The sequence below is a fragment of the Polistes canadensis genome, unplaced genomic scaffold (assembly GCF_001313835.1).
Source record: "Polistes canadensis isolate GaletaPanama2010 unplaced genomic scaffold, ASM131383v1 scaffold_5, whole genome shotgun sequence".
In the NCBI taxonomy this organism is placed as follows: Eukaryota; Metazoa; Arthropoda; class Insecta; order Hymenoptera; family Vespidae; genus Polistes; species Polistes canadensis.
This window is the reverse complement of record NW_014569552.1, coordinates 811559-837976: the sequence shown is the minus strand read 5'-3', so window position 1 is coordinate 837976 and position 26418 is coordinate 811559. Positions and strand designations below refer to the sequence as shown.

Below are 26418 nucleotides of genomic sequence, written 5' to 3'. Positions count from 1 at the left end.
AATGTAACACGCGTCCTGCTTTCTGTGAACGATTAGATACTTTCTCACGAATAATGCATCCCGCTGACAGGTTAAAGCGAACAAGCTCACGCTTTTCCAGCGTGACACGCTAGCTCCTACAAATGTCATCGACCTTGCCCATTGCCCGCCACTTTTCCGGAGGAAGAAAGATATTATTCTTACTCAACCGTACAAAAAATACCTCCGCGTAAAGGATGCACGCGTGAAGAGCACACGCACTGCTCTTATCCCGCTCGGCGAAGCTCACCATGGGAAAAGGAGGAGGGTCGAGCCCTTCCTCTTCTAAAACTACCGGATCGATCGATTTCGTTCTGTAACAACTGAAACAAAAAAATTAACAAAAACAAAACCAATAATAATAATAATAATAATAATAATAATAATAATAATAATAATAATAAAAGTAAAAAACAATATTTAACGTAGTAAAAATGAAGGTAGCTGTCGTAGTAGTAGTAAGGAAGGAAAGAAGAAAAAGGAAGAAGGTAGGGCAAAATAACGAGAAGAGGCGGAGACGATGTTGAATGGGCCGAAGAAACGAAGATTGGAATGAAAAATAATCACTAGATCGGGTCGAGTTTAAAGGGAATACCTTGGTCGAACATCGATCTCACTTTGCTTACTGGCCGTGGTAAATGTGGTCAATACGTGGCATTTAATTGGAACGTGTACGATGCACGCTGTTAATTAGAGGTATCGATCGAGCTGCAATTTATACTCTCCTTATCAATGATCGCCGATCGATCATCGAATTGTTGTTGGCTGTGGTGAGAACGAACGGAAAGTTCAAAGTATTATCTGTCTTTTCTTTTTCTTTCTTTTTCTCTTATTCCCCTTCTCTTTCTCTTGTACTCGTTCGTTCATTCTTTTATTTCATATTTCACAGAAAATCTACGACAAAGGCTAATCCCCGCTTACGCGAAAAGTCTTTCCTGAGATTGAAAATATCATCTCGAGAGAAAAGCTTAGATTCTCCTCAGGTAATCGTATTCACCGTGAAAATCGCCGTGAAAGGCGTCGAGTTAGTAGCGCCATACTTATCTTTTTCCAAGAATCTGTCCTCTCCGACCACCCTCCTCCCTTCTCCTGCCCTCTTTTATCTAAATCTTATCTCCTGCTTTCGAAATAATTAATTTCAATGTTAAAATGCATCGGAGAGATTCAACCGAGAATTCCTCGGGGGACTTTGTTAAAAGAGTTTAAGTCCGTAGCTCGGTTGGTATTAACCGCGAGGAAAATGTGAAACTTGCCGGAAGAATACTCCAGCGAGAGCCTTTTGGTATTCCGAAAAGTTTTGGCCTTCTTGAATTCGTAAGATCGAGGAGTTTGTTAGAAAAAAAAAAAAGAAAAAAAAAAACGAAAAGAAAATAAAAAAAGAAAAGAAAGAAAAAGAAAAAGAAAAAGATAAAGCCGATAAAAATCGGCCATTCGAAAGTCACCACCCTGTCGACCCTTTCGAGGAACACAAAAGGGAGCTCGATTTCTCCGGCTTCGACGGCTTCCTGACCGACGCGACTACGACGGGACGCTTTTAGAAACAGGAAGTCTAAAAGAGTACCACGTAGACCTCATAGACCTTTATTTTGAGAAAAAATATTAAAGTCTAAAGGTATTCTTGTCGAGGAAAAAAAAGAAAAAAAAAAGAAAATGAAAAAGATAGTGAAAATATCAAAAAGTTTGTAGTACCTTTTCACCCCATTATTTTCTATTTCAAGGAAAGAGAGAAAGAAAGAAAGAGACAGGAGGAGGGTAAATGTTCAATATTGTCGATATAAGATCGATAAATATATTTTTCTAGGAATAAAGATTTCAAGAGAACATAAGAGAGAGAGAGATACATCGAGAATGATGAGGAGAAAAGCAGGACAAAAGAAAGAGGCAACACAAAAGTAGCCCAACCTAATCGGATTCGTCCAAATTTAGAATCGCTTGGAAATAGGCGTACTCCGACCTCTTAAGAGCAAGTTATTTTTGCCCCGATATATACGTTTCCGTACTTTATTCCTGCTGCTGCGGTGTGATACGGTACGGATGCGGTGCAGTGCGGTGCAGCAGCAGCATGACGACCCAAATGTCAATCGTGATATTTCGTTGGAAAGGACAGTCGGTCGAACGTGTCCCAGCATACCAATCAATGATTCGAAATAGAACGCTTAACGTATCTCTCATTTAACGTAGGTTCTATCGAACCTACGAATCGATTATTAAACAAGTCAATTTATTGATTCGTTGAACGAGTCAACCAGTTTACAAGTAACCCTTCTCTCAGTCGGTTCGTCCTCGTCGTAGTCGTCGTATTATCGGGCGATAGTGAAATTCGATCGATTCGCCATGAGAAAAGCGATGTTTCGCCAACTGTCGCGGTACGATCAACCGAAAGAAATTACAAACGAATTTTGTATTTCTGCATACGGTTTGTAACTATCTACTACTGATTTCAAATTTTCCATAACTTACGTCCTTGATATTCCCACATCTTTTACTCCCCTAACGTTGCCTTACATCAAATCGAGCATGTACGCGTAAGCTATGAATACACGTAAAAGCGCATAAAAAGCTTCCAATAGGTGATCGGCTTCTACCATGAAATACAATTTTCCAAAAGGGCATTTACTTTCGTTCTACTCAATTCCCTTTTTCTCTATCTCCCCGCTCCTTTCTCTCTCTCTCCCTCTCTCTCTCTCTCTCTCTCTTTTTCATTTATTCTTTCGCATTCGAATTTAGAGATCGTATTTCGAGAATATCGCGAGAAGTGTATTTCGGAAACGGCTCGCGTCGACCCAGATATTGTGACTTTAATTACGTTCGCTTCGGTTCACCTCATCTTACCTATCTATTACCTATACGAGGTATATAAAATCCATTAAAAATAGATTTTAACCTATAAATGTGAAAATGCAAAAGAGCGGAAAATCGATGAACGATCGAAATGATTTTGATTAAAATTCGATATTGTTTCGATGTAATATTATTATTAAAAGAAACTACTACTTTTAATCCTTCGTGTTTAGGATCACGCTCTTTGAGGATTATATTAATTAATAAATATAAAAATTATACTAAAACAAAAAAAAAAAAAAGGAAAAAAGTTGTTTTAACCTATTGATCAGTTTTTATTTAACGCCAGGATTGTTTTGGCAAAATTATAACGAGAAAGTTCTTTATATTTTGGTCGTTGGCATTTTACACAAAGAGAAAAGTCAGGGTGCAGAGTCGAGAGCTACGCGCTACATAGTGGTCAAAAGAAAAAGAATAAGAAAAAAAAGAAGAAAAACAAAAAGAAGAAGAAGAAGAAGAAGAGAAACGTGGTTGGGGGTTGGGTTGTGCTCTCTGGTCGACGCTCGAAGCAGTTTACCGATGGTCGAGTAGTTACGACGAGGAAGAAGAGGAGTCGGGGTGGACCGATAGTTTTTTCCATTTTTATCGGAAGAAAAGAGCGGTTCCAGTGCTCCGTAATGGAGTCCAGGCACGTATCCGTCGTGCACACGCCAGCAGAGCCCGCGGCTTTTCCAGCCAGTCACCCCACCGACTACTCCGCCAATCCCCGCCACCTATAGCAACCCTCTACCGACGAACTGGAGCTTGACAGACCGACGTTAGAAGTCCTCTCTTTCTCTCCCCCTCACATTCACTCTCCCTCGTACACACACACAGAAGCGCGCGCGCGCGCGCGAAGCACCCCTAAACGCTTTTCTAGCTGGAAAAGATCTGGTCGAGGCGGCATCTCGTTGAATTTTCACCGAACGTCGTATTTCGAAATCGACCTCTTTCACGAAATATCGTTCAATTGTCCTATCTCTTTTATACTCCTCCTCCTCCTCCTCCAATTCGCCATTGGTTTTCTTAATTGAGAATCGTATCCTTCGTCGGACGTTACTTCTTTTCCCTTGAGAAAGAAAGAAAGAAAGAGAGAAGAGGGAAAGAGTGTAAAAATATTACCGTTAATATTTATTCTCACTTACATTAATGTTCTTTGTGATAATAGGAAAAAAAGTTAAGAAAATTATCCTAAATGTCAAGAAAATAGAATAATCAAATAAAAGCTCCAGAGAGAACGATCGATCGATGAAATTTAAATAAAATTAATTCAAAAATAAAATCGCGTAAACTGTAAAACGTCCAATGCGCAAAGTTCCTATCTCTCTCTCTCTCTCTCTCTCTCTCTTTCTCTCTTTCTGTCTTTTCTTTTTTTCTTGTTCTCTTCCTCCTCTTTACACAATCCGATTCCTCTTTTTTGTTCCGTTCTTCGGAATCGTTAGCACGATAGCCGTTATTGGCTTAACGCCCGTGTCGTACGTCTCGTGCGTCCTCTTTTTTATCCTCCCACGTTTCTATTTTGTGTTCGTTGCACCATTTTTTTTTCTTTTCCTAGCACATCTCTGACGCTTCAGATCGATCAAATTGTTTCTACCTGACGATTAGAAGAGAAGAAGTAGAAGAAAAGAAAAACTTGACGGATACGAGAATATTCCTCGAGATCGATTTTTCGATCCGCACGTTCGTTCTAGTTGTAGAAAAACGGAAGGCAACTTGATAGGTGGGTGTACGCGCGCGCATATATACATATATATATATATGTGTGTGTGTGTGTCGTTAAATTTTACACAGAGGAATACGCTTCCACGCTTCATAAATCTCTCGTAAAGTTGGCGTGGACACGGTTGAACGTTCGCACACGATCGGCTAGAATATACCCCTTCGAGATTAATAATTACGACCCTTGTATTTCTCTAACATATCCGTATTGCTACGTAAAATGTACGTAAAGCAAACGAAGCGGAAAATGTTCTCGATATTGTCCATCGTAACGTTGTTGCCCATTAAATTCGTAAGGAGTTTCTTCAATGTTGACTAATGATCAACGTCTAAAGTACTTAATGGTAATAGATATGCTCGTTTATTTGACATTCAAAATATCATTTATGTTCAGTTAAAAATCTCTAACAATATTTTTCTATTTTTTTTCATAAGAAAATTACTATTTTCAATGTACTAACCATTACTTCATAAAAAGTATCAATAATAGTTTATGAAAGTATTGTATTAACAAAATGCATTGTTTTTTCAAATCTGATTTTTCCACATTAAAAATTTCTTTGACGTGCAATAACTCAGATTAGTATAAATTTTAGTTAGTGACTTTTGACCGAACATAGACGATATGTTAATTTCTCTCAAGTTCCATATTTTATAAGGAATATTTTTTTAATACTAAACGTACCACTCTCAAGTCATCGATTTTTCATTTTTAATTGTCTATCATTAGTCTCCCTTTTACGCGTTCGAGTCACTTTTCTACGAAAACCTTCTCATACATATCTCACATTTCCAAAGAGGTCGCATCTTTTACCGCCTCTTTGAATTCAATAGTATACGGTGTATTTCTTTTTCTTACGAGCCACTCATTCATGCATCAACTAACATTCCTTGACTTCAGTGATTTGACGAAAACTAATTTTTCATCGTGACTAGACCGTTGATTTTAATTTTTAATTATTATTATATAATTACAAATATTATATTATCGCTATTTAAATAACAATAATTTTATTTATTATTTAAATCAATATTAAATTAACTATTATCCGTATTTATTTCTAAGTAAAAATAACTTTAATTCAAGATAGAATACTTGACCGGTTATGGTATAAACAGTTTAACATGAACCGTTGATAGATTTAGTGTTACAGGAAATACTTCTTGAGGTTCGAAATAGATAAATATTTATCGTAAGCTTAGTGACGGAAAATAAGCGTAGAACAAGAGTAGTATACAACACGATCGCTTGATAAACTTACGAATTGGAGGCGTGCGATAGTCACCGAAACTAACAAGGGGACCTTACACTGGGATACCTACGGATTTTAACGAACTTTGGTATATTAGTAGTATACTATTAGGATGTTATCGTGATAAAGTGTTTTAGCCTAACGCGAAGCCATTTTTGAGAAAAAAGCCTTAAAGGTTTTGATTTTTTTGTATACAAATGCGACTGTTTATTTGCGTATGTAGTAGAGTTCTCGCTTCTCGTGCTGCGAGATGATAGTATTCGATTCTTCATCGGGGAAGTTTTTTTTAATAATTTTTTTCTATCTGTTTTCAAATTTTTTTTATATTTCTAAATTTTTCAATATATACAGGAAAGAGAAAATTAATTATTACAAACAAATTAGAAATAATAAATTTTTTAACATCTTGCGCAAATAATAAAGAAAAATGTAATCCTTGAATTACAGTTAACATTTTATTTTTTAACGGGTATATTATACAACCCTGACGCCCAAGACCTCCTATCCAAACTTCCATACCCCCAGCCCCCCAGCCCCTCTATCCTGACGCCCATTTTTTTATATCCATGAGTTTTACAAAAAATGTATACAAAAAAATCAAAACTTTAAAAGCTTTTTTCTCAAAAATGGCTTCGCGTTAGGCTAAAACACTTTACCACGATAACACCCTAATAGTATATTACCAATATACCAAAGTTCTTTAAAATCCGTGAGTATCCCAGTGTAAGGTCCCCTTGTAAGATCTTATTTCATGGATAAATGGAACGGGTCTTTTTAAGAGAACAGCAACAGAGCAGCAGCAGCAGCAGCAGCAACAGCAACAGCAGCAGCAGCTTTGCCGCATTAGAGAGGACCATCCTCTGTCTTTTTCTTCTCGTTCTCTTGCACACCAACAAGAAGAGGGCCGTACTCTTCCTCTTCCTTGTCCGACCATCGCCTTGTCTGGCGTCTTTTTCTTTTTTCTTGCACTCGTCTTCCAAGGAATCGGGCCGTTTTGTTCTCTCTTCTCGCCGGTGCCACGTTCGCACGCACTTTTTCGCAAAGGGCTTTCTCACAGAGAGAGACAGAGAGAGAAGCAGAGAGAGAGAGAGAGAGAGAGAGAGAGAGAGAGAGAGAGAGAGAGAGAAAGAGGCACACGCTCGAAACACGATCCAGTTCGTCCGTGCATGCATAATGAACCTGTTAGGATGCGAGCCTCGAAAAGAAATTCAAACTTCCTGTTTGGGGGTTCCAACTCCCTCGAAGAATCTTCTGCGTATTAAAAGTATACCTCCAGATTAAGGGGTTAGTCTACTTACGCGAATTTCATAGCTTTTTTTTTACCGAAGAATAAATAATTGAATCGTATTGAATCTTTTTTATGGATTTAACAAAATTATATTTAATTTATGAACAAAAATATTATTATTCAATTGAAATTGCTCTACTCAACTTGCTTCGGACCACTATTTCTTTCTATTGTACAGCTTACAAATATTTGACATAACAGGTATAGGATTACTTAAATAGACATTTGAAAAACGGTGATTTAAGTATTGTGATGCATCATCTTCTTGGTTAATGTGCTTTTAAGAAGTAAACCGTTAGGGTTTAAATGATTTATCGGGCAGCGCGTGCTACATTCCTATACCTGCATACGAAATATTCAAAATCAAATGACTTTTACTTACGATTAGAATTTTCAACAAATCTATTAAGGGTAATATTTTAAAAGTATCAATAATTATGAAACAGGCGCCTTTTTCCACATTTTTGAACGCGGGCTACTTCAATCAAATTGTTTATAAATATTGTTGATTTGGAGGAACTTAAATTTGTAAATAAAATATTGATTAACCGAGATTGCAGTCCTTCCTATCCCCTCAACATGTAATTTTTTCCAAACTTTTATCACATGATTTAGTTAAAAAATAATAATGTAATATTTGGACCTTCCAAAGTAGACTACGCCCTTTACTTTACACGTATACTTCGAGATTAATATAAAATAAAATGAGAGTCATGAATTTGTTGTCGTTTTAAAGACGGTTCGAAGTGTTACGATAAAAAATGCAGAAAGCCTAAAACTAAGTAGTATTATATGTAAAGTTGGTGGATTTGCGTGTGGTGGAAGGTTTGTTAGCCCCATTAAACGGGCAAAAGGGTAAACCATCGAAGGGACGAAGAAAGTGACGATGAAGGGGAAGGAAGAAAAGAGAATAAGGGGGAGAGAGAGATAGATAGAGATAGAGATAGAGAGAGAGAGAGAGAGAGAGAGAGAAAACGAGTGGGGAAGTTTGGAATGGCGGTGATTGGAGAAAGAGCTGGGAACGGCACGCAAGGTGCGCGCGCAGCTTGGCGGGAAAACTCCCGTGTCTACGAGCTGGCAGCGGCAACGACCGATGAAAGGCACCTTCTTGGCGGGACGCGAAGGACGACGGCCTTTCGCTTTCTTTCTTCAACTCTAGTGCGAAAATGAGTCGGCGCAAGTAAACTCTTACAAGGGATCGCTCTACTTTTGTTTGATTTTAAATAAAGACTTATTATTCTTTTGATTTTTCTTTGAAATTATTATGAGCTCAGTACGTACATCGCAAGGGTTTGAAGGTTTGAATTCTAGATTTTATGTTTTACAGAACCGACCTTTCAACTCTGAACTGCGCTCGCTGATCCGAAATACAATCAATTTGCAATGCCGCACTATATCTTTCAAAATAATGCGAATTAGATAATATCTTTTGCAAACACGGTTATTTCACAAGGTAAATACTAGAAAAAAAATGCAAACAAAGAAATTCGATTTTTTAGACCCTCTAGACCAGAATTCTCCCCCTTTAACTAGTTTAAAAACGAGACGATCAGGTTTTTATTTGTTGAGAAAATCAAAATAACGCTAATATATGGTATCCACATAGTATATATGTTACCGTCAAAGCCTTGCTCTAAGTATAAAAAATATTTGCCGAAACTTTTCAAAGAAATTGCAAAGATGCACAATTTACAGCATTGCATTCTCGGACATTTTCTGAACCTTACATGCTAAATTTATAACTCAATATGGTATTCTACGCGTAGACAAAAGAGTGTACTTTAATTTAATGTAAGTTTCATTAAAATCTATTCACTTTTAGTATAAAAAATATTTACCAAAACTTTTCAAAGAAATTGCAAAGATGCACAGGAGGGGTTGTGTATGGCTGTGTGTGCCTGTCTTGAGAATGTATTCTTTTCAACGTTGTTTAAATAGTAATTTGATATTATATAGGATATCGAAGTATTACGTTCGATGCCTAGGAAAAACTCTGTAGAAAGTCTTATTTCCGACCTCGTATGAAGGCGCTTTGCATTGATAACAATGTCGAGGAATTACTAGCAATGGCTGATTTCCTACTTTGACGGTAGCATATACATGGATGTAGATGGCCAGAAGGAAGGTGCTTTCCCAAAGAGGGCTTCGATAAAGCCAAGAGGAAGTAAATTGGCACCCGCAGAGTGTATTTGGCACGTAACCGAACGGTTCGACGAGTTCCATGAAGAGAAAGAGAACCCAGCTAAAACACAAACCGCGCGAACCTAAACGTCTAGACGTGTTTTTTCCTAGCCTAGGCCTCCGAACGAGCAAGCAAGCAAGAGCAAACAAAGCCTTTGAACCGTTCGATCGATGTACTTCACTTTCGAGTTAATCCGACTGAACGGACCTGCAGGACATCGGGACGTATCGTAACGACGTATCGTAACGACCACGACGTATCGTAATGGCGTATCGTACACTCTCCTGTCGATGAAACGTCCAACGTATCTACGTCTAGTACGTAATTTCTAGATCTCTATCTACGATTAAATAGACGCAATGGACGAATTGATCTAACGATAAAGACTCGATTACGTAGCAAGGAATCGATTAACAACAATGTTTCTATCAAAAATTTCATTTATCCGAACTATACCATATATGCACGTGTATATAAAAATAAGATATGAATTAATAATAAACTAATAATGACCCACATGTTGAAACCTATCTTCGTATATATAATCGAAGAGACAAGGATCGAGAAAATATAAGAATCCTATTTAAGTTAAGTTTATGCGGGTATGATAATGGATAACTACTAAAATTGTCAAACCAAATGCGACGTTTTTACTTATCAAATTTTTACTGATGTGAAACTTCCTACGGAGCAGATGTTAGGGGAATAGTCAATATACATAATATATATATATAGTTTATTCTTTTTAAGGATAGAAAAAGATATTTAAACATTGTTATCCAAAGTTTCAATATTTATTCGGTCTATCCTAAACGATACCAAGGTTTATGCGTAGCATTCCAGAAGAGATGTGGCCTCTCGGAGGTATTTGAACTCGATGTCGCTTAGTTGCCGTCGCAATCGAAGGAGAAGACTCGTTCCTTCTCTTTCTTTTATAAGATTCTTTCGTATTAGTAGTGGTAGTAGACCCGACCGTCTATCCTTCCACGCCTTCTTCTCTCCCACCACTCTGGTTCTTCCTCCTTCTCTCCATCCTACGAGCAAGAGAAATCGCTCAAAGCGGGAGACGGAAGGGTCTCAAAGGATCGCAAACTCAAGGAAGCTTTTTTTCATTCTTATTTTCCTTTACAACATTTCCATTTCTCAATTCTAGGTTTATCCAATCGAATCTATTTCTTTTTTTCCTACCCTTAAAGATTAGATTTACGAAAAAAAAAGCCACATGGAAATAAACAACGACTGCTGTTCACCGTTTGTTTCGTACCATCTGTCACTGAAATCCCTTTTATCCAATTTTTCTTAAAAATGACTTATAAATTATTAGCGGTATAGAGATCTTTTAAGTTCTGCGTAATATTTCTCTGTCGTAAGCGACCCTGATGTAAACGCGGAACAAGGGAAGCGAAAAATAAGTCTTACCGCATCCAAAAGGAAAGGAAAAAGGGGAGAACTTGGGGCCCGATAGAACCCGACCCATCCCCACCTCAAAAAGCAGAGTCTCTTTCTCTTTCCCTCTCTCTCTTTCAAGTGGCTCGTCTAAACCACAAACCTCCCGCTTCTCCGACATCTCATTGCCCTCTCTTTCTTTCTCTTTCTCCTTCTCTTTCTTTAGCCGCGTAGCTTGGCGGGAAACCAAACACGTGGTTCTCATGGCATCCATTCCCATCGAACAAAGAAACTCTCTTTCTTTCTTTCTCTTGTGATTCCAGCAAACGTAGTAGTAGTAGTAGTAGTAGTACTAGTAGTAGTGTAGTACTAGTAGTAGTAGTAGTAGTAGTAGTAGTAGTAGTAGTAGTAGCAGTAGAAGCAGTAAAAGTAATAGTAGTGTAGTAGAAGCAGTAAAAGTAGTAGTAGTGTAGTAGAAGCAGTAAAAGTAGTAGTAGTGTAGTAGTATAGTAGCGTAGTAGTAAAGTAATGTAGTAGTAGTAGTATTACTACGGTCACTACGAGTCCGTCCCACGCTTTCACGACGTTTGGAAAGAAGAGAACTACGAGTAAACGAGACACGAGACGAAGAGGACACAGACCATGTCGGTTCGCACCCTCCAATTCTCCGAGTCTCTCAGACGAGATGAAACTTCTTCTTTCTCTTTCTATCTCGAAGCCTTTTGCATCCGTAGGACTAAACTCGTATGGTATGCAGCCTAAGAGAGAATAACGGTCAATTCGCAATATAAGCGCACGAGTTAGCGGACTACAACGTACGTACGTTGTATCTTGTCGCTCTATTATCATTTCTATTTGTTCCTTTTCTTTCATACCTTCTTTATATTCCCTCGTCTATTTCTATTGTCAAACGCATGCTCGAGAAAGCTACGTAGGATGATGCACTTTACGCATAGAAGAATACTTGTTTACCTTGGAACGGTAACATTTTTCTTCCTAATTTTTTTCTTTTCCTTTTTTATCGAATAGAATCCGATTGTGCTTCCTAAATATTGAAACCGTCTATCTATAATTTTCACCGAATAATTCCGTAATATTCGCATATGACTTTGAAACGACAGAAGGGCGTGTGTTACGGTCCACCGGGTTCATCAATAATTTTCGTCTGGCAACAAAACTCCTGAAAAAAGCTTTTACTTGCTTTACGTAGAGAATAGATGTCGTTCAACGAGTCGTCATCGTTGCCATTTTACACGTAAATTCAATTGAAAGTATAAATGACTCGAAAAGGGGCAGGGAGGAAGAAAGAGAGAGAGTCTATTAAAATGGTCGACGTACGACCAATAAGAAGGCAGATAGATCGTGCTTTGTTTGGCCTCGCGATCGTAGTGCCTTCGGCATGGTACGAGGCGTCGTATGCGGCCACCGAAGTGCGGCCACCGAAGTGCGGCCACCGACGTGCTGCGGCCACCGATGTGCGGCCACGCAGTGTTGCATTACGTTCCACCGTTCCAGACCTACCGCAATCCCGACCCTTTCGTCTGGACTCGTCCAACGAGCGCCGGTCACACGTCGGTCATTCACACGTGTGCGACTACTACACAACAACACGCGACGACGACGACGACGTTACTACGTCGTAGTCTATTTTACGATTTTACGATCGTCGCACAGTTCGAGGACACTTTCTACGAGCAACATGAAACGCTTACGAAGCGTGCCGAACATTGCTACGCATCGACCCGATATTCGAGCCCCCCTCCCCTATTATATTTTTATTTCACACAAGAAACCTGCCCAATTGCTATATAGAAGTATACATCAAGGTATATATATCATCATCGAAATTGTGCAAGAGATAGAGAGAGAGAGAGAGAGAGAGAAAGAGAAAGGTAAAAAAGAACCTTGAGAATATAACTAGGGACGGTCAGGATCATCGCTTTGGATCTTTACCGCGACCTTCGACTCGAACGGTTCACCCTCGGCACATATTAACGAGGTGTACCTCTACCTATCCTTTCTTAGAATCGATTCGATTCCGAAAACGGTCTGTAAGGCTAACCGCCGAAGGTCGACTAAAGGTCCATGCATCTTTTCGGCGAATCTTTGCCGTTAGACTTACTCAACCTTCATCGTGAGTGGCCAATCTTTTCGGTGAGAATATTAAAAGTAGCGAGCTGGACTTTTGGGGTCACCCAGACGTTAATTGTACGCGTCCAGTAGTCTTGATCGCTAATAATTTAACTAATTTAATCGTGCTCTATCTCAAAGGAGAAAAGTTTCTTATGAGAGTGATCTAATGCTATTTGATTCTCTCTCTCTCTCTCTTTTTCTCTGTCTCTCAAAACGATTGAAACGATCAACGTCCTTGATCTTTCCAAGTGGAATAGAAGGAGTTTAAATCGAAATAAATGGAAAGAAAAGTTACATAGATCGAAGAGACGAGAAAAGACAGAGAATCCTTTTGTAAGGACAGGAGCAAAAGGTGAAACGTAAATGATCAATCTCGTTTTACCATAAAATCTAGAGGGTTAAAGTAGATTCGTTGCGGCTTAAGCGTAATAAAAGATCCTACGTTCGTAAAAAAAAAAGAAAAAGAAGTAGGGAGAGACGGTGAGAGATCTGCGAGAACGTGGATTCGATTAAAATAAATGAAAAGCCCTTGGCATCTCGCAAGATATCTCGTAGTCCGCTTTGCTTTTCAAAAGCAATCCGAGAATCGTGAAAAGTTTTCCAAGAGGATGTCCTTGAACATGTCTACAAGTCAGAATCGTTCGAGTAGGAAGGAAGTCTTAGAGGATGATGCACGAAAAGGATACGAGATTCGTCTGTCCGGTCGTGTCCGTCCATCCGTTCTCTTTCGCTCGCTCGCTCGCTCGTTCGTTCGTACGTTCGTTCTCGACAACGGATAGCGAACAACAACTAACCGGTTTTGGTTTCACGGTTCTCGTCACCTGCGACCTTCTGTCATCGACGGGCCAACGACACTGCACCCCGGTCAAAGGAAGTCTGGTGCCATTTTAACGACCTGCGCGCCTTGTACGCGAGAAAGCTCAGGGTCAGAGGCCAGACGGGCCACTAATACGCATACGAAACATACAAGAGAAACGCACTTACACGCGCTTTCTCTGAGAATATCGGAGCCAGCGGGAAGGGCCGATCGAAGAGAATCGAGGTGACCGCCTCTTTGTCGTAGCTCGAGTCTCGATTACCATTAAATCGTGCACGCGGTCTGCCCTCTGTTTACCTCCTATTATACGAATCGAACAAAGTTTGTTGCTCGATCTATACTTCGAGGCCAAAGTACTTACTACGCAAATCATGCGTCTACGTTTTCATTAACATTATCATCCGCTACATTTATCCATAACAATTATTTTCCGTGAAAAATAACTCTGATATATCTTTGTTGATAATAGAATATACAAAAGGAAGTATAACTACAAAAAAAWAAAARAAAAAAAAAAAAAAGAAAGGAAAGAAAAAAACAAATAGAAAAATAAAAAGAAATAAAAATAAAAATAAAAGCAAAGGAAAGAGAAATAAACAAAAAAAAAAAACAGTGTAAAAAGATTTCTTATAAAAGGGGGTAACGAACGGATCTAGCGACGGCACTGAATACCAGTACGAGTAATACGAATACGAATGAGTTACCCTTTCTTAACGTTCTCGGAGCCCTCCATAGAGACGACTATGTGCGCCGTAGCTCTGGCATTCTCGATCGCCCATGGGAAAGATTTTCGGCGTATAAAAGGGGCTCCGTTGTGTCTTCCACGGGCAATGGGGGTTTTATTAGGATTTGGGGCGCGCGGGTACTCGAGCGACCATAATGGATCTCGCGAATCTCTGTCTGTCTGTCTGTCTGTCTCTCCGTCCGTCTGTGTCTGGCCTTGCGTCTGTCCTGAGGGTTCAACGAAATGGGTGTCGAGGAGTAAGCGAGCGAACGATCGAACCAACGAACGCGAGCGAAAGAGAGAAGGAACACTGGCATCTGAGTGTCGTCGGCGACGGCGCCGCCATCATAATCGTCTCTTTCTTTCTTTCTTTCTTTCATTCTTTCATTCTTTCTTTCTCTTTACAATCTTTTCTTTCTTTTTCTACCAATATGATGCGCACGCCGCCGATGGCAAAGGCTAATCGAGACTTGGCCGGTTCACTTAACGCTGCTACTACGATGACTCGCTACTCCTTTTTCTCCCATGCTCTTTGTATCTTCCTCCGATGGAAAGAAAGAAAAAAAAAGAAAAAGAAAAAATTAAACGGAGCCTGCCTTTGACGTGTGATCGTCGATCGTCTGTGCTCTGTTCCTCTACAAGTTCAACCTTCCAAAGAAAAAGATTTTGAAATTGGCTAAAGATATTCTTTTAATATAATGTCCGATCTTTTTCGATCAGAGATAGGTACAGTGAAACAACCGCAGTTTACGAGCATAATTCGTTCCAGAAGTTTGCTTGTAATTTACAAAAATACTCGTATATATATATTAAAACGAATTTTGTCATAAGAAATATATAATGGAAAATGGAATATTATTTATTGATATAAATATATGTGATACAAAATATTATGTAAAAATGAAACAAGTTATAATTCGCATATGATTTATTACGAATACGCTTAAATCGTCTGTCAAACGTATTTGTACTGTTCGTTATTGCAAAACATCATTCGTTCGTCAAATCACAATTTTGTTCCTCGTCTTGTGGTAGACTCACGTAAACTTAGTTACTCGCGATCCAAGGTTTGACTATATTTGAAAATCTTTCGATATTTTCTCGTTATATATATATATATATCTACTTGAACTAAAAGATGTCATCGATATAATCGAAGACCTTTTCTTTCGCATCTTCGAAAAATATAAAGATGTTTCTCGGTAACGGTCGAGAGAGAAAAGCATGCTCTCTCTTCGGACGAGTATGCTCGACGACTATGTTGCCAAAGTTTCCAAGAAGACTCGGAGATTTTCGAGAGACTTTCGCGAGAGGCTTCTCTCAAACTTTTAAATCTTATCAAGGCTTTTAAGCTTCGAGAAAAGGAGCAGAGTTTTCGGAACGCGAGACTTTGCTGACGTTTAAAATATCTAAATATATATATGTTTGTATATCAGAGTTTACGAGAGACTCGAGTTATCACCGTACCTTTACAAAGACTATTTCTCTCTTGTTCTTTATTTCTACGAAACATGCAAATTAAAAAGATTCGAACGCGAACGATAAATATCGTCAGCGATAAATTTAGGATACTCGATGATATACCAAAAAACGAATACGCAATGGAAAAAAAATAAGTATAGAAGATTTATTTCGTTAACACTAGGTTTCAGGACCCGTCAGTCTGACGGTTTCAGACTTTATATTTAAAATGATTAAAATCACACACATGACTATCATTTTCTAGTAATTTTTTTTTACTTTTATTCATTCAATGATACGTTTTTGTGTGTGGTGTTAACACACTGAAATAGCATATCGACACTTTTTGTTACTGTATTTTTAACTTTTCGAAAACAAATAAGAAAATAGATACTAATAACAAGAAAAGGAATCGTGACGATTTGTCCAACGAGAATTGGACAAAACTTTGGGTATTATTTGAAATTTTTATTTGATTATATATAAGTTTACAAAATTTTATTTTATATTTAGTTTTCATTTGTGTATATTCATTTAATTAACTTAATTTTTTGTATATTCGAGCATATCTAAAATATCAAAATAAAAAATTAAGATAAACTATGTATAATTATTTATAAACTCCGTGTTATAGGAAAAATTTCTTTAAATTTCAATTTATAATGATATTTGAATATAACTATTTTTAATAATTATGAAAAACGTTTGATAAGAAGTATTTTTTTTGTACAAAAATATAAAAATATTACCTAAAATCATGTGTCATCTTGAGCTTTCCAATTTTCAAATTTTCTACGATTTACGTATTTTCATTTATCCGTTAATTTGAGGCGTGTCCAAATACATAAATAACAATAGAAAAATATCCATAAAATGTAGTATTAAACGTTACTTATATTTTTTTGAATCTTTCGATTTCGAAATTCTCACGAGAAATCTTGGAAGAAAAGTTTAATCGAGTCTCGGCCCAAAGACCTTCGCCGTCTGTTCAGAGCCGAGCAGCGTCCTTCGGCATTGCGAAATGACGAAGGAACGGTCGCTGTTTACTGCTACAAATAGATAGTCTAGTTAGGTAGTGTACATTCGTAGGCTCTATTCTTAGGCTCATACTTTTTCCGTCCACCATTGTCGTTTTCTCTCTTAATCCCCTCCTCACCCTTTGTCACGGTAATGCTCCTCTTTTTTTTTCTCTCTCACCTGTTCTGCGACCGTGTCTAAGAGCATCTGTTCTTGTTCGCATTGTTTTTACGCCATTCTTACATCGTTTTTTTGCACATTTCTTCCGACCTCCTCTTTCTTTACCTTCACTTCGTCTCAATTTATTATAATATATTTAATAATTCATTTATTTATTATTATTATTATTATTATTAAACGTACAATTTTGAAATTATAGAAAATATTGAATACATAATGAATTATTTTAAGGAATAACAAAAAAATATACAGAAACGTACCGATAAGCGTAAGTTTATCGTTAACTCCTATTTGAACGAATTTTTATCGCATCGATGACGTCAATGTGTCTAGATACTATGATATATTATTACTTGCATTTTTTATAATAGTCGAAATAAACTATTTTTTTCATTTTTAACGTTAAAATTGTTCAATCAACCAATTTGATCTTATGAAAGTTGATCTACCCGTTCGCATTTTTCAATATTTCTCTTATGACCTTTATCAAAATGTAAAAAAAAAAAAAAAAAAAACAAAACTTGTTTTTATTGCCCCCTCTAATATATTATTTTAAATTAAGACATTTAATAGATAAACCACAAATTTTTCACACTGTCGCTAATTTTAATGACGTTTATATAAAAATTTAAATCTATTAATTTGTCTTTCGATTAGGTTCGATCGTTTTTAGCTCCCCTCTACGATCAACCTTTCATAGATACGCGAATATTATATGTAATAAATAAGCAATATATTATTTTTACTGTTCTGATAGGTACAGTTATATGTGAATTATCGATAATTCTAGTATTAAAATTCTGTTTGTCTGACATCAATTTAGTTCGGCGATTTTGGTTTTGAAATCTAAGCCACAACGAAACGCGTTTGTTCTTTGTCGTCTCGTAGAAGCAAACAAGCAAGCAAGCAGGCAAGTAGGTAGACAGGCAAGCAGGCAGGCAGACTATACCTTCTTCCTTCTCACATCAAAGCCCTGGCCTGGCTGACACGAACGCACTACGAACCTACTACCAACGCATTACCAACGAGATTCTTTGTCCTCGGAAGGCCTCGACCACGCCGACCAATTCCGAGAATATACTTCTCATCGACTAAAATTAAGGATATTTATAGGTCTGCGCCACGGGTCCAGTGTTAACTCTGCTGGACTTCTGACATTTAATCTAATGTTAGAAGTAATATATTTTTAATTCGATCAATTTTAATTAAACAATTACAAATTTTCTTTATTTCAAATTTATTAAATCTTTTTCAGTGTTAAAAGTATACGCTTAATTTCTTATTATTCTTGTCAAGGATTCTGTCACATTTATTTATTTCAAATACTCGAATACGCAAATTTTTATTACATTTTTTTTCTTACCAAAAACGAGTAAATCTCGATTGTTATAAAAAGAAATGTTTCATATTTCTTTATATAATTTTTATAAAAAAAAAAAAACTTACGCGAAATAAAAATATCTTCGCCGTGAAAAATTTGACTCTACGACGAGGTTGATGAATTTTTCATTTCATATATAAAATTATATCGTCAATACGAATTACGAAATATGTCGCAAATAAAATATGAAGACAAAATATTGTTCATATTTTTTTACGGTAAGTTATTTGACTGATGTGAGTACTTGCACGCTAATATAAGAATATTCGACAAGTTAAGTGCAGCGTAGACAGGATGATGGCCTATAAAAGTAGGCGAATTAACATGTCCGAGAGAGATGATATTATAAGAACTATATTAACGAAGGAAATCGGATTTGTCGGAGTAAAAGCATACGCACATGAGATAAAAAAAAGAGAGTCTCTCTACTTGACTTAAGTAGCTTAGATAAGAGTGAGAGAGAAAGAAAAAAAAAAGAGAAAGAGGTAGAGAGATGAAAAGTATTTAATCCAATTTACTATCATAGGCCAGGCGTACGACGAGGAGGGATAAAAGTTTGATCGTAATCAATCGACTTTTTTCTGCTGAGAAGAAATAAATCGCGTGCGTGTGTGGTTCTTCGAAACTTCGAGAAGATTTTAAAACATGAAATATAAACAAGATTAGACTTATAAACTTCAACAGAAGTTAAAACTGTCTTGCATTTCTATCGGTGGGGGAAAAAATTGAAGAATAGAGAAGAGGATTGTTCTTAGAACCGCGTCTCTTTTCTCGAATTCTTATATGCCTGTTCTGCGCTTTGGCCAGTGAGTCCCTTCGTCCCTAGCCTAAATCCGTTCGTCGTCCCTCATTTCGTCCGTTTGTCTGTCTGGCCTCATACTCTATTATCTTCCATACTTTCTCTTGCATCCTTCGTACGCAACTTGCATCTCGACTTTTTTTTTATCTTTAAAAGCATCGATCTCCATCCTAGAGACTGAATAATAGCCTATCGATATTTGTATATCGAAAATACTTGTGTATATTGTAATACGTGCGTATAGTCGAGAAAGGATCGAACGTTACAAAAGAGATTGGGCCAAATCCGAATCGTATCATCCGAAGAATATTAAAATATACGAGAATATGTAAGTATGTATATATATATATATATATATATATATATATATAAATATGTATAGAATAAAAGAAAATAAAAAAGAATAAGAAGAAGAAAAATAAGAAGGGGAGTCTACGCTGATTGTGAGACGAGGATTACAGAAAAACCCTCGAGAAAGCAATCGGAAAAGAATGCGAAAGCTAGTTTTAACACTATGGATGAATGTTGTGTGGGTGTCTGTGTTGCATCATAACGGTAACGATCACGCGAGAGGAAGCCAAAGGACGGAAGCATCGAGAACACAGGATCATGTAACAACCGCCTAAACCGATTTGCCCGAGGCCAGGATTAGAAGCGTGAAAAACTATTAAATCATAATTTCTACATACGAGTAAGTAAACCGGTTTTTAAAAGTATTATATTTTTTAAATAAACAAAGTTGCAACGAAACAAGCGATAAATACACAATTTTAATCGATATAAAATAAAATTAGCAAAAAATACTGGACGCGCGCGAGTGTCCCCCTTCTCATTTTCGAGATAATCGATCGCATGCCTTTAACCCTATGGCTTTTAGTTTCGAGATTGATTTGCATAAGAAAAGCTATCTCCAAAGTTCGAAGACTTTGGTTAGTTCGCGTTAACGTTAGCTATATTGATTTACATGAATCGCCAATAGACGGGCGCGCGCCGTGATATTAAAAAATTGACGAAAGAAACGAGTTTTTAGAGTCCGCAAAAGGTAAAGATGGAATAAATGAAAGTACTACATAATATCAAGGTAGATATACGTATAAGGTAATATCGATCCTCGAATTGATAAGTCTTCGACAATATATATAAGCCGCGAAGATGAGGAAAAATATATGCTTTTCGCTGAACTTGTCGGATCAAATTTCCTCGTGTTATCGTCGATGACAAACATGGAAATATACGTATAATATTATCGGGGATCGATTTATCGTGTCTCCATCCCTCATTCCTTTCCCCTTGCTCATATTCCTCCTCCTCCTCCTCCTTCTCATCCTCCTCCTACTCGTACTTTTAGTGAGAGAGAGAGAGAGGGAGAGAGAAAGTGAGAGAGGAGAGAGACTAATATATTATAATACGTTGAAAGCTCTGCTACGTCTGCGTTTCTAATGACGCTAATGCTTTCGAGCAAAGATTATTCCAATGCTGATTATTCTCCTGGCTGTGTTTGCGGTAAGGAGACAAGCTTGATCCCGATTTGACGGATTTAATCACTCTGAACTCTGTGCCACCGGTAACATTACCAACGATTCACTAAACGGTAATACCGTCGTAGTTGTCGCCGTCATCATCGTCGTCATCGTCGTCGTCGTCGTCATTGTCGTCGTCGTCGTCGTCGTCGTCAGCTCGAGAAAAGCAGCTTTAATCGATCTTACTCGACGACGATTAACCCATCTGTTTGTAACATCCGTGAATTAGTAGATTTTAGATTATTTTTCTATTATTTTACTAATTTATTAGAATTAATTACACATGTAGTTAGCATTGATATACTTCAACACGCGTTCAGCGCCCACTGTCCATCGGATAAATTTTCTATGATGCTAAAATGTAAGATTTCTTATTAAATCGCGTTTTATAGCGCAACGGATTAATAGTAGTATTAAGTATTCAACCTTTCATAGCACTATTAGTTTCAACCTTTACTTTAGATTTATAAAAAAACAAATTTTTTTATATATATAAAAGACTGGAAATAATTACAGCTGTATATTACATTTTTTCATCGAATTTTATATAATATTTATATATTAATAGATAAAAGTCAAATTATTCGCAAGTGAAAGGTAAAATCGAATGCGAATTGTCGTTCACGAATTTTCCTTTTTTTACGACCACCATACTTAATCCTAAGAGAAGAAGAAAAAAAAAAAGGAACAAGAAGAAGAAGAGAACGAGGGAAGGTTTACGTAGTTAAGCCGTATTACTTAGTCGAGCGTGTATGTATATAGACTCTCATTAATAGCCCGTTACTTCACTGAAAATTTCCTTCCAAAAAGGATTTCTACGAACGCGCATCTCGATAAGGCTATTATCCGCTGCGCAACATTGACCATGCGTGAAATGTAAAATTAATAACTTTAACTTGCATCTTCGCATCCCATCTCGATTATTCTATATATTCTTTTCTTCAAATTTTATTCTCCCCCAAAAAAAAATTATTGAGAAATTAAATATAATATATTTCGGACTCGATTGGTTCTCAATGATCGTTAATTAAAATCAAATCGTCTCTTTGATCCATTCGTTGTCAGAAAAATAAAGTACGCCGAGTACTGGGTGTTAAAAGTCGATATTTAAAGAAGGCAGTAAAAATTTGCTCAAAAATTTATACCATATATTAATTAATTACAAATGTAATCTATAAGTTGCATTTATGACGAATACAAAAAAATTAACGCAAGAATTATCTCGAAGTTGATTAGAATTTGAGTTAGAGAAAAAATAAAAAAAAAGAGGAATTCTGATCTGAGTGAATTATTTTCGAGAAAATGTCACGAAAGAAGGAATGAAAATTGCTCTTATACGGTGAGATATTCCCTCTGCTACTGCCACCTCTTCCCTCTCTCTTATCGTGCAAGCGCATACTTGGAACTATATGCACGCCAGGATATTGCACGTCGCGACAATGCGATCCGATCAGTGCACGCTTCGAGATCACCGGACGAAGGTGGAGTTGCTTTCTCTCTCTCTCTCTCTCTCTCTCTCTCTCTCTCTCTCTCTCTCTCTCTCTTGGTCAATTTATCTGAAAGGGGTGAGGCGAGATATACCGAAGGCTCATCGTGTCTCCACCGATTCGCGGAATTTCGTTGGAGAAATGTAGAACGGCACGGTAGCAATGCCAGGGCCGTAATAAGCTGTCTGATCGAGACTACGACGGGGTGATAGGGGTGTTTCGAGGGTTGTTTCGAGGAAAATCATCCCTATTGGGGTGGCCGCTCCGTTAGGAGTCCAGGCTTTGGATAACGGTTGGTTTGTCGGTCGGTCGTCGAACCGAGAACCATGTGGAAAGCAACTTAACCCACCAGCCGATATGCGAGAACCTTGCTCCGAAGGGACCCTCGTGGCAACGAACCAACCGAATTTAACGTGCTAAACCCCTCGCGATTTCACCTCTCTGGATCATTTTCATCGACCACCTCGCAGTTTCGTCTTCCTCTCTGTAATTCGCTCAATTTGATAATAAATCTTTTTTCATATATCTTTACTTTATTTTTATTAATATTAATATTTAATCAATTAACGCGAGCTAATAACATTTATATATATATATATATTTTTTTTTTTTCAAATTAATCTTGTTCCATATAAATTGTAAAAAAGAATAGAGTATGACGCGTTGGAATATTTTTATCTATGTATAAAAAGTAAATGCGATGAGGGTTTGTAGGATGTGGCCTTCTCGTCCCGAAGGAATGCGACGCGTTCATTTCCATCGCATTTAACCCGAATGCTCTCTTTCTCTCTCGTCAAGTTATTAATATACATTATTTTTCTGTTAAATTTTTGCACGTACGAATACGTGGTAGTGATGGTGAATAGTGGTAGTGGCTAACTCATACCTCTCGGGAGATGCGTACAAACCCACCAACGTGGTAATTCTTTCTCATCCCGTAATTAGGAAGCTTGGGCCCTTCGTCCGTGGCGCGCGCGTAAATCACCGAGGGAAAGCCGCTCGAGAAAAGGGCTGCCGGAAACGTCGAGCTAAAAAAGCGCACTCGCGAAAAACGACCCGCCGAGATCACCGAGAAGAATCTTCTTCTACCGGTCTACGATAAGATTAAGAACTCTTTTACACGTGATTTTATCATTATACGATTATTAATTGAAATTAGAGTGTCGTTTAACGATCACATAGAATCTTATAATTAAGCACGCTTCTCTATTCTTTTTCGATAATCCTCAAAAAGTTGTTATGTAAATTTTTGTTATATATATATGTATATCTACATATTATACTATGTATAACGTTACGCGAGCGTTTACATTATGCATTTCCTCGTTACAACTGGCGCGTCTGAATAATGGCCGTGCTTGGACTCTTGGGAAATTGTGTTTTATAATTTCCTTCTATTAATAATCCTCCCCCGTACCACTTCTCAGACATTTATTTGTAAGAGCTTCGTGTAATCGTTAAGACCTTACTTTGGGGAACTTTGATCCACAGTCAAATAATCGTTAACTTGTAAATACCAACTACCTATGCGAAAATCAACCACGACGATTTCAGTATTCTCCAGTCTTTCTGAAGAAAAAAAAAGGGGGAGAGTCAAGAGGATGAAATGGAAAAATATATATATATGTATGTGAGTATATGCAACCGAAAGGGAAAGAAAGAGAGAACATTCTATGCTCGCATTTCAAGTGCTTTTACACAAAGAAGTGGATAAAGAGGGAGAAACGAGTTAACAGAGTCACTTAGCTACTTTAAAGTGTATCGAACGGATTCTTCAGACGCGACTTTGAAATTGAAATCGATTGGAAATAATATTTTAAAAGAATATTATATTATTCCTTGATATATATACAAAAGAAGAGAAATAATATCTCAAAGGACGTTGAACAAAATATCAAAAGTGTTATGGCTAAGTGCAAATGACTCTCGATAGATCAAAGTACGATGTATCGTGATGGCGGTTTGGTAAGAGTCACAGGATGGGGGAGTTAGGGGGAGGAAGAAGAGGAGGAGGGGGGAGGGGTAGCAGTGAGTCATTGTCGAGCCAAAGAGGGTGACTGTAGGGATGGTCCCCGCATTCGTTAGGGGATATTTTAATGGGCCGCCACGTTGAATTTGCCGGTGTTTAATTACAGAGCTCTCCTCTCTCTCTTCATCCCTCTCCATATATATCTATCTTTCTCTCTCTCTCTTTTTCCCATGTACGCTTGTACGCATGTAGACACTTTGTTGCATTTTTCGAAAGCAAACGATTTCGCGAACTCGAATGGTTCCACGAAACCATTGCCGGAGGGTTATCGAGCACCACAACGTGATTCGTTTCTTTTGACGAGTATTATTATATTTCGAATGAAAGAGATTGGTATGTCGACATGTGAAAAATAATTCATATAGGTAAGAGTTGTTTAAGTGAAAATAAATTTCGTGATGATAAGTGGTCAAGCTTTTTGAGGGCTCATGGAATCGGACTTTAATTCGTACGGAGTTAAACGTGTGCCACGCAACTAAATGCAATAACGTACGGCGCAATACAAGCTCTTGTTCACCTTTTGTAAAAGGGATGAAAAGAGAGAGAATGAGAGAGAGAAAGCAGATTAGTAGACGGAGAGGAGACGAAAGAAGAGAGGGGTAGTATGCTAGCCCATAAAAAAGGGGATGAGAGTGTTGTGTCTGGAGCTGGACCCACCCTTTGGGTGAACGCCCTGGAACCCTCGCGCGCAGACGGTTTTTCATCTCCTTCTCTATCTCCCTCCCTCCCTCCATGTCTACCGTTCGCTAACTCTCCCTCCAACCTTTCGAAGCCCCTGCAGACTCCACAAGGTGTCTACATCCCTGGACCTAAATGGAAGGGTCGCGATGGAGGGGAGGTGTAGACTCTCCTTCTCTACAAGTATTTTCTTTTCCCACAGGCACGTCTCCGATGTGAATCTTTTTCTTTCTTAATTCATTTTTTTTTTTATTTTTGTTTTACTTTTTCTTTTTCTTTTTCCTATCGCTAATATTTAATCGCATATTCGTTGGGACCAAACCGAAACAAAATTTTAACGAGCTGCGAATGAATCGAATAATTCGAGAAACGTCAGCCGGTCGGTTGTCTTGTAACATCCCCACGAGAAAATCGGATGAGACGTAAGAAGACGTTAAAAGTGACTTTCCCAAGGTCCTTAACTTGGCTTGGAAATTTGAAAGTGTAATGGGTGGAACTTCGAAAGTGGCTGAAAGTCATTAACGGGCACGCACGACGCGACGCGACGCGCAGGAGTCCATTCAAAGTCCTTGTCTCTCGAGTTTAGAAAGATAGATACAGAAACGTTAACGCACTTAACGAACGCGTTCTAAGTTTTCCCATAAATGCTGAAACGATTTATGAAAACAAGCCTAATAATGTAAACGCAAATACGAGGCAAGATCATACGCGTAGAGAAACTCTCGAAGTTTTCAAGGGGCGTTAAGCCAAACGTATAACCGTCATAAATATCGTGGAATTTTCAAGCTGCCCGCGAAAACCTTCGATTTATCGTTTGTTCGCCCAATTCGCTCGTTTCCCTTTTCTATTTTTATTTCGAGAAATAAAAAAAAATTCATGTAACCAGTCAGAAAGGAAAAAAGTAAGAAAAAAAAACAACACGATAAACCAGATTATACCAATTACAAAATATCGTACTGTTCTTTCATTATTATTATTATTATTATTATTATTATTATTATTATTTCCATTCTTATTTTTATTTTTGGAAATATCAAGAGACAGGATAACGACAAGAGAGATTGTACAACGTGAGTACAAAAAAAAAGAAAAACAATTATAGCGAATTATAGATTAAAAAAAAAAATATAAACGATAACGTTCTAAACTAGTTCGGGGGAATGTTGTAATTAAAAATTGAAAAAATAAACCACCGGTGGCAAGGAAAGGAAGTGTGAAAGGTGTACCGTTGATTTTACCAAAGAAAGGGGCCAATAACCAATGCGAATATGCGTAGGCCGTAGACCCGTCGGGCTTTTTCGCCCTGCTCCCCTCCTCTATAGCGTCGGTGGCAGCAACCCTCCCCTTTTCTCCTTTACTCTCCTCTTCTCTTCTATTCGTCGGCAACGTCATCGTCCGCTGTAAACGTCGCCGGCAACGTCGCCAGCAGCGTCGTCGACACCCTGCCACACCACCGCCCATCCTGCCTGCTTGCTTGCTTGCTTGCTTGCTTGCTTGCTTACTTGCCAGCCTGCCTGCATGCCTAC

At 37.8% G+C, this 26418-nt stretch overlaps 1 protein-coding gene across 3 annotated transcripts in view; it reads right to left on the bottom strand.

Moving 5' to 3' along the window:
* LOC106787987 (3-phosphoinositide-dependent protein kinase 1) overlaps positions 1-26418 on the bottom strand; it is a 197555-nt gene that overhangs the window by 135853 nt on the left and 35284 nt on the right. Inside the window, exon 2 of one of the 3 annotated variants that reach the window (XM_014750833.1) lies at positions 203-341. The exons of the other annotated variants lie outside the window; for them this stretch is intronic. Coding sequence (XP_014606319.1) covers positions 203-271 — 69 coding nt within the window. The 5' untranslated portion in view covers positions 272-341. The remainder of the gene's footprint in view (positions 1-202; positions 342-26418) is intronic. 3 annotated transcript variants of the gene reach the window in all.